Source organism: Papio anubis, chromosome 16 (assembly GCF_008728515.1).
Source record: "Papio anubis isolate 15944 chromosome 16, Panubis1.0, whole genome shotgun sequence".
Taxonomy (NCBI): domain Eukaryota; kingdom Metazoa; phylum Chordata; class Mammalia; order Primates; family Cercopithecidae; genus Papio; species Papio anubis.
In genome coordinates, this window is record NC_044991.1 from 31818502 (window position 1) to 31827735 (window position 9234).

A 9234-nucleotide genomic window follows, 5' to 3' on the forward strand; every position below is an offset into this window, starting at 1 on the left:
GTCACTTAGCTCACCCAGAAGTTGATAACAAGTAAGTAAGAATAGGGCTTATTCACTCCCGCCAAAGAAAGGGGGTGGGGCAAGGAAGAGCAGCTTGGGAAAGATTGTAGTCAGTGGCAGAGGATGGGCAGGTGAGTCAGCTGTGTTCCGAATGGAACAGGCAGAAGTGGTTGAGGGAGCCTAGCAGGTGGGGTGGAGGGGCACCGGGCGAAGGTTAGGGGACCGTCTTCTGGGAAGGCAAAGCAGCACAGAGACAGCGCGGCACTGTTCAGTAGCAGTGGGGTCATAGTTTCAGGGCTGAACCTACAGTGAGGGGGAGTTTGAGAAAGTGGAAAATGCTGTGGGGTCCTAGGTTAACACAGAATAAGGGCTGCTGGGTTAGCCTGAAGTCATGTAAGGAAGAATGCGATCAGTCTTCTGAAAAGCAAGAGGCTTAAACCCAGTAGGAAATGGCCATTAATCTAAATAGGAAACTTAGCAATGGAAACATTTTTTGAGGAGGATTTTGGAATTTCCCCTCCAGGAGAAGGCTAAGATTCATCAGAGCTGATTTAGTACCTTAACAGCTGGTCGGGTCTAAGGGCCATGGTGGGTGACAGTCCCGGGCCTGTAGGGGTAATCTGATTCAAATAGGAGATGTATCGTGTTTTCACATTAGTTTAACACGGATGGGCCATATGCAAGGATCAAGATATGTTAAAGATAAGATAGTTCCTATTATTTTTTATTTTTATTTTTAGAGACAGGGTCCCCCACCCTATTTCTCGGGATAGAGGGCAGTGGCACAGTCATAGCTCATTGCAACCTTGAACTTGCAGGCTCAAGTGATTCTCCTGCCTCAGCCTCCCACATAGCTAGGACTATAGGTACATGCCGCCATGCCTAGCTAATTTTTAATTTGAATTAAATTTTTAATTTAAATTGAGCTCCGGGGCTCAAGCAATTCTGCTGCCTCACCCTTCCAAAGTGTTGGGATCACAGGTATGAACCACTGTGCCCAGCCAGTTCCTATTCTCAAGCTCACATTTTAGTGGTAAATTTGTGTTACCAGAGAAATGAGAGTAGTTTTTCGACTTTTTCCCTTTTTTTTTTCTTTGGTGGGTAAACCTTTCATCACTTCCTGAGGTTACTTTGCTTTTCCTTAGTAAAAAGAAAAAGAACAAGAGGTGAGATAAAACAGGTTTGTTCTCAGGCGTCCACAATGCACAGCACCCTGGATTTTAGCTGAAAACAGAGAAAGGACGATGACTCCAGGATACCGTGTTTCTGTTTAAGGACAGTCAACCTATCTTGATACGTTTTCCTTGTCCTGTTTCTCAGAGATTTTGATTCTTTGGATGAGCAAAATGTGGAGAAGAATAACCAACTGGCCTTTGACATTGCTGAGAAGGAGTTGGGCATTTCTCCCATCATGACAGGCAAAGAAATGGCCTCCGTGGGGGAGCCCGATAAGCTTTCCATGGTGATGTACCTGACTCAGTTCTACGAGATGTTTAAGGACTCCCTCCCCTCTAGCGGTAAGGCCCGGGAGGAGCTGCTGCACCACCCCCGCTGCTGTGCTGTGGCCCGGCTGTTCCTTCCTTCCTCTCGACTGTCCCGCAGCAGTGCCACCAAACACAAAGTTATTCTGTGTTCTTACCAGTTAGCTGTCAGGGAAATCTCTGGAGCTTTGCTTCATTATTTTTCCCTTCTCTAGTAGTATGTTCTCAACCCCTCATTCTTTCCCAAATCTTTCTCGCTGCATTTATAAAAATGCAGAAATCGTTCCTGTACCAAGTCTTTTTCTATGACTCCACCAGCTTCTAGTGCTCGCGCTCTCAGAGCCAGCCTTTTTGAAGAAGTGGTTTGTGCTTGTGGCCTCTGCTTCTGCACGGCCCAAACTTCGTAACGGGTTATAAGCCGGCTTCTCCTCACACTGCGCTACCGCAGCTGTTCCCCAGTGAGGAGGATTCCCACCTCCTAACTCTTTTCTCAGTTCCTGTCTCTCACGCACTTGCTTTTCTGCATTGTTGGGCGCCGGAGAACGATATCCCTTTTCTTGGAATTCTCTCATCTCCTCCATGTCTGTGATCCTGAACCACACTTGTCCCCCTTCTTTCTCCTGTCACTGTGCCTTCTCCGGCTTCTTTCTACTCCTACCTCTTAGCACTTCCCAAAAGTCTTTGCTTGGCCCTCAGCTTGCTGCCTCAGACTCTCATAGTGCTACAAAAAATATTCCTGTTGTCATTAATTGTCACTTAAAGTAAGTGTAGCATGAGGCTAGAGTGTTGGCTGTGGGGTCTGACCTGGATTTACAGTATCCCAGGCTTCCACTCCTGGCCTTAGGCAAGTTACTAAATTTTCCTGTGTCTCGCTTTCTGTCAACCTGTCTTGTAAAATGGGATAATGGGTGTAAAATGGGGATAATATGTATAATTACATTGTGCTGTGCCAAGAAGGATGTTCGGCCAGTGGAAGTACTTAACAAATGTTAGTGATTTACTATGAATTAATGACTATTTTAAAAATTACTGTTGTTATTAATGAAACATTGAAATCCAAAAAACTTGTGTTACCACCTTCCAGTACTTTCCAGCCCATGTATTCTTGTAGGGATCGGTGGCTTTTCCTGGTTAGCCATGCCATTCTTACAACAGAAAGCCACAGCTCTAACACTGATGTACCCATTCAGTGCCACCCCTGTCTGTGTGCAGCTCAGATCGTGGCATCTGCATACACTAAAATGAGGAACCCTGAGTTCATCGCCTCTCTGCTTTTCTCTCTCCCTCCCTCTCTGTCTGTCCCAAAATTTTTATCACAAAAACGAGCCTTCAGCACTCTGCTGTAACTAACAATCACAGCCAGCTTCCAACTTCTGAAAAGCAAAAGTGCAGGTTTTGGTAACTGAAGTAGATTGGGAAGAAGAGTCATTTTTGTTGATGTGGATGAAAAAAAGAAGGCTCAGTGTCCATACCCAAGTATGCATTTCCTCCGTGGAGTTTCCTGCTGAGGCCACGTGTTGTCATAGCTGGTGAACCTTTAGAACTTTCTGAGGCTCTGCGAACCATCCATAAGGGAGAGTAGTTTTGGTCGGGATTTTGCGGTGCCCTCAAGGGCTGTGCTTGAACATCACTGGTTTCTGTTCCCAGACACCTTGGACCTAAATGCGGAGGAGAAAGCAGTCCTGATAGCCAGCACCAGATCCCCTATCTCCTTCCTAAGCAAACTTGGCCAGACCATCTCTCGGAAGCGTTCTCCCAAGGTATGTGGAGGAGTCTCTCGACCAGCTGCAAAGCTAATGGCAAGGTATGTGTGGCTAGAATAATGCAGTTTCCCTTCTCCCTTGGTACAGGATAAAAAGGAAAAGGACTTGGATGGTGCTGGGAAGAGGAGAAAGACCAGTCAATCAGAGGAGGTGAGATTCACTTGGGGAATTGCTAGAATGGTCATGTGGAATAGCCCTTTTTGGTTAAAATCATTCATTTCCACAATGGTATTGCCAGGTCTTTTCCTATTCATCCTTTATGAGAATTTCTGCTGGGCTTTTTTTTTTCTTTTTTTCTTTTTTTTTCTTTTTTTTGAGACAGAGTCTTGCTTGTTGCCCAGTGGCGTGATCTGGGCTCACTGCAACCTCTGCTTCCTGGGTTTGGGCTCCTGCCTCAGCCTCCCAAGTAGCTGGGATTACAAGTATGTGCCACCACACCCAGCTAATTTTTGTAAATTATTTATTTATTTATTTATTTATTTTGAGACAGTTTGGCTCTATTACCTAGGCTGGAGTGCAGTGGTGCAATCTCGGCTCACTGCAGCCTCCACCTCCACTGTTCAAGCGATTCTCATGCCTCAGCCTCCCAAGTAGCTGGGATTATAGGTGTGTACCACCATGTCCTGCTAATTTTTGTATTTTTAGTAGAGATGGGGTTTCACCATGCTAACCAGGCTGGTCTCAAACTCCTGACCTCAAGTGATCCGCCCACCTCGGCCTCCCAAAGTGCTGGGATTACAGGCCTGAGCCACCACGCCCGGCCAGGTCCCAGTACTCTTTATATGGCCCTAGCTTCAGACTTGCTGTCCCCTTGTGGACATGGGAGCTTTGAGAGCTGAGCCAGACCACCAGCCCCCGTGCCAGGTCCTGAGCGCACTTCTGTGAGGGAGGGACATGGGGGGAGCCTCCTGTCACAGCGCCGGGTTCTTTGGGGTTGGTATTGATCAGGAGGAAGCTCCCCGGGGCCATAGAGGAGAAAGACCGACCCTGGTGAGCACTCTGACAGACAGGAGGATGGACGTTGCCGTTGGGAACCAGAACAAAGTGAAGTACATGGCAACCCAGCTGCTGGCCAAATTTGAAGAGAACGCACCCGCACAGTCGGTCGGCACACGGAGACAGGTAAACCCAACCCGTGCCTCGCCCACACTGATGTGGTCAGGCCACACAAGAAGAGGGGATCTTTTCTGTCCATTGAGATGGGCTGTGTCACAGACCCTGGGGTTCATGGGCTCGAGACGGGCGTCTGGCTTTCCCTCGCCTGACTGCAGCAGAGAAGAGCCCTTTATCTGCTTGCTTCAGGCTCTGAGGGTCGCTCTGTCCTCAGCATTCCGACCTGGGTTGTCCCCTGACAAGAATCAGCAGCGGGATCTAAAAAAATCTGTATTCATATACCTGTACATCTGTGCACGTTTGCAGATATATTTAAATTTAGAGAAGTACACACTTACTGAGGAACATGCTGAGAAGTACAGTAAAGGTAATGAAGCCACCTGTGATTTTATTAATTAATATCCTCCTGCCCTTCTTTCTGGTCTTTTTTTTCAGTGTATTCTTGTTTTTGTAGATAAGGTCATTCTTAACATATACTTGTCGATTCTCCTTTTTTCATTTCACCTTAGGCGTTCCCATGTTGTCCCTGACTCTACAAGCACCTTCTAGAATGTGTGGGCATCAGGCTTCTCTTAGCTGTTGCTCTAGTGTTGGATGTTCAGGTTATTTCTCATCTTTCATGATAAGATACAGAGATAAACGTTCTCATGATAAACCGTCTTTTGTGTGTTGCAGCAGTTTCCCGGGATATTTTCCTAGGACTATGAGCATTGAGTGCTAAGTGGCACTCCCACACACCATGCATGAGAGTGCATGGCAGCAGCTTGTGGCTTGGGGTGTCTTTGTTAGGGTGTGTCTCTCCCCTTGCTTGTCTAAAAGTCACTCTGACTTCTTACAAGAGGTGGGCCTGGGATTTTGGAGATTCACACTGCAAGTGTCTCATAAATCTCCATGATAACTGGAGAGAGCAGCCGGAGGGCAGCGGCCCCTTCTCTGAATTTCCCTTCACTCTCTTCATCTTCTCCATGCCCATCAGCCATTCTTCCTATGGACCAGATGGGTGGGAGCAGCTTTGCTTGGAGTCTGGCCGTAATTAACTACCTGCCACATCTAGTCTTTGCACGCCAGTCTTTTCATGCTGTGGCTCACAGAAAAGGTGATGATATTCACTGATAAACAGTTGAGGTTGTCTGGAGGCTCTGGCAGCCCCAGGTTCCCCTGCCTTGGGAAGGCTGGAATGCTGCCCGTTAGAGGAAGGTTGCCTCTAAGAGAAGGTTGCTTTCCTCATTTTGGATGGGAATATTAGTTTTCCAAATCAGAATTAGTGGTTTCGACTCAGAGAACATTTAGCTTGGAAAAGAGATGATGCGTATTACAGCTTCTGTTTTCCTTTTTCTGTTCTTTTGCATTTGCTTTTGGTTTGGGGGAGGCTGTTTGCTTTGCTTTAGAAGTGTAACTTTCTAAGAATGAATGAATCCTCCCTCTTCCCCACAGTTCACAGGTGTGGGGCTGTCCCCTGTGAGTTCTTTCTGTTCTTCTCCCACCTTAATGTACTTTTATTTTGTTTTGTCTCCATGTCCTGTCCCCACCCACACTTGGCCTGTGTGTCCCCAGCTGACACAAGAGCGTGGGGCCAGCCAGCCGTCCAGCTGCCTGCCCGGGCAGGTTCGCCCTGCCCCCACCCCGCAGTGGAAACAGGTAAAGGAACTGCCAGGGCCAGGATGGGTGCTGTCTCTCCAGGCCTTCCTGCCCCTCCTCCTGAGCCAGGGTTCAGGCCTGTGCTCTGGAATCCTAGCTCATGAGGGCCGGAAGTCTCCGCTCATTCGAGTAGTAGCTTTGGGAAAACATTGAACAGGCAGGGCTGATTGATTGCACGATTTCTGTAACTCCTGGGGATTTGAGAAAGAGTTAACAGGGAGACTGTTGATTTGGTTTGAAACTCGCTGAAGCGGTATGGTAGGCAGCTCACCTAGGGGTACCCGAGCTCTTGGGTTTGCTGTTGTCCATTTGTCTCAAGCTGACTTTTTTCCAGCATGTCTCCTCGTGACCCTGGGAGAGAGAATTCTGAGTATGTCAAGCCTGAGAGTTGGGGCGTGGAGCCTTTTAAATGGGAAAATGTTATCCAGGAAAATAGTCTGGAACTGTGAGTTTGTGTTTGTTTTAAATCCTGGATGAAAGTATTCCTGGATGTTTTATTGGTGTTCTCTCTACATTTAAATGAATGTTTTTGGAAATTTTCACTAAAACCTTGGCAGGATCTCCCGGAAAACTGCGTATCCTAAGTGGTACAGAATAGGGCAGGTGATGGCATGCACTTTCTAAGAAAAAACCCAGCAGAGGAATTGGGAGCCCTGACTGTGGCTCCTCCATGTCACAGATGAGCAAGTCCCTGCTCTCGAGTGGAGCCAGGGTTGGCTGCCTTGTAGTCTGATATCATTTAGGTCTGCTGAGATGCCGAGAGGGCCGTGAGCTGGTCCTGGATGCCGTCAGCGCCTTCCGTAGTCGATCTCCCCAGCCTCCTGTGCTGTAAAGTGACTTTATGGTCAGGAGATGCTGAGGGGTGGTGAGTTGGGTTTTATTTAAGTTACTTACATTCCGGCAAAAACGTTCCTTTCTAACCATTCTTTTGTAACATAGCACATTAAAGACAGGGCCCAAAAGACTGAGATGGAATTTTGGGAGCAGTGTCCAAACTCACAACAGAAGACAAATTCACCCTTTCTCTGTGCATGAGGGAAGTCTTCTGAAAAATCTAATTGGAAATTTACTTGCATTTTATTTTCTTAACCTTGGCCTTGATGTCTTGGTGGAAGATATGATTTGAAAGATGATGTTTAGTTGAGGATCTGTTGAAGGGGAAAGTGAACTCTAAATTGGATTCCAAAACCTCTTACAGTATCCATAACAGGTGCCTGAGGTGGGAGGAGCAGAGGGAGAGGGAGATGAGGAGTAACGCAGGCAAGTGGGGGAACGGGTGGCTGTGGCTGGAATGGTGCTGAGGGGCCGCTGGAAGCATGCTCCCTGGAGAATGTTGGTAGTCCCTGCCAGTGCAACTTGTCACCTGAGTCAGTAGGGTCGTGGCGGAGTAGGAGACTGGCAGACTGTATGGGCAGTGGAATAGAACCATGAAAGTCAAACGCAGGTTCTGTGGGATGGGCACCAGATTACAGTTGGAGACAGTAGCTGGGCAGATGTATAAATGAGACTTGATTGGTGAGAAATTGTTAGCGGTGAGAACCCCGTTAGGTTCTTTGGTACCTTAGGGGATATCCAGTAGGGATCTGCGAATTTACCAGGTGGCAGGGAAGTAGCACTGTGAACCAAAACTCACAGTTCTTATGTCCGTGTGAAATGTGTAGTATTCACATAGAACTTTCTCAGCTCTAAATCATGAATTTGGGCCTTCTAAATTTATCTCCTGAAAGAGTTGGAGTTGCAGTGTCAGATACTTGCAGAAACCTGGGACAGGGGAACCCCAGTGGTACCCGGACCCTGCGTCTGATGCCTCCCATGGCTGGCCCTCCACATCTCCCTTCAGGAAGCGGGGCTGACTGGCAGCACCCCATTGTGACTCATAGTGCTTCTCTGGAGGTGGTTCAGAGGCAGGAGGGCATTGCCTGGCAGGGCAGTGATAGCTGAGTTGACAGAAGGGTCACTTTCAGCCTAGGTCATCGTATGGAAGAGGGAAAATAATAGCAGCTCAGCCTGCCAGTGGCTTCCCTTCATTTCCTTCCTTTGTAAACGCTGTGGCTCTTCCCTTCCCCATCCTTTTGCCTTTTGATCTCAGAAACACATCCTGAAGGCAAGCTCTGTGCGATAACCAGCCCTAGTTTGGAAGTAGATTGTCAGGGGAGCTCTGAGCGAGTACGGGGCTGTTTCCCCAGGCCTCGTGGCTTCCCTGCTCCCCCGCTCCCTGCATGCTGCCTGGGCACAGGGAGATGAGAGTTTCCCTGGAAGATATCAGAGAGGCCTGGGAATGTGTGATTGTTTCTCAAATACCAGGGACTTTGGGGCTTTGTAAATTGTAGACAGACTCTCGAAGGGAATATGGTGGAGGGGGCAGAATGAGAGAAAAGCCAGGGACGTGTATATGGCATTGGAATGTTAGTGAGACACCTTTAATTTTGACATAATGCTCCTGCCTTTCTTGCATTTCCTTGTTAGTTTCCTGAAGCCCTTTGATTGCAGGGACTGAGGGGAGGGCAGCAGTGCCAGCCACTGTCACAGCTGTGCCCTGAAGAGGCTGCTGCTTCGCTGTATTGGATGCACATGACCAAGCCCTTGAGAGGGGGTCTCTGTGTCCCCTCTTGGCGGTTGGCCTGTTTGCCCTTTCTCTCTACTCATCAGCAAGCCTATTTCTTATATCCCCAGCTTCCCTGAGAAAACCGTTGTTCCCTGGCACCTGGAAGGTGCTGCGCTGCTGGTTCTCCCCAGTCCCGCAGATCACCTCTGTGGCTGTGCCCAGCAGAGGGTACACGTCCCACCTGGGGGCCCACGGGAGACCACTGGGCTGCCCTCTGAGGATGAAGGGGCAAGGAAAGGCCTCCCTGGGGTGCTTCTGACAAACGCCCTTCAGTCCTCCCAGAACCAGCCTCCACGTGGCCACTGTTTGAATAATGTTCTCTCTGTTTGTGTCTGTTGGTGTAAAAGCAACGGGAAAAGGAGTGTTCTCGGACCTGCCCCAAAAAAGTGATCACCCTGTCTCCTCCCCCTACTCCACCTCCCTGTCGGGCGCATGGCAGCCAGCAGGTGATCCTCTCTGCATGCTCCGTGGTCCTGTCTCTTGTCTCCCTGCCTGTCTGTGTAGGTGGCTAGTGTAGGGACCAAGTCAGTTTCCCTCTTCTCAGCAGTAACTGTCAAGAAGAAAGGCCATGCGTAGAAACCATTTATGGTGGAAGCAACTTTTATGGCCCTCAGGATGGTGCATCCTACGTTCA

The 9234-nt window shown here is 48.5% G+C and overlaps 1 protein-coding gene across 19 annotated transcripts in view; it reads left to right on the top strand.

The window, feature by feature from the left end:
• The window catches only part of MICAL3 (microtubule associated monooxygenase, calponin and LIM domain containing 3), a 233225-nt gene that overhangs the window by 133522 nt on the left and 90469 nt on the right, over positions 1 to 9234 (top strand). For 13 of the 19 annotated variants that reach the window (XR_652657.4, XM_021921345.2, XM_017945111.3 and 10 more), the window contains exons 13-18: positions 1321 to 1517; positions 3129 to 3241; positions 3332 to 3394; positions 4193 to 4366; positions 5912 to 5995; positions 8948 to 9046. Coding sequence is in view for 17 of the 19 variants with exons in the window: in XM_021921345.2 (XP_021777037.1) it covers positions 1321 to 1517; positions 3129 to 3241; positions 3332 to 3394; positions 4193 to 4366; positions 5912 to 5995; positions 8948 to 9046 (730 nt within the window). In the remaining 2 variants the exon portion in view is untranslated. Of the gene's footprint in view, positions 1 to 1320; positions 1518 to 3128; positions 3242 to 3331; positions 3395 to 4192; positions 5996 to 8947; positions 9047 to 9234 lie in introns of those variants that run through there. The other 6 variants (XM_003905196.4, XM_009216753.4, XM_017945114.3 and 3 more) reach the window with 4 other exon arrangements.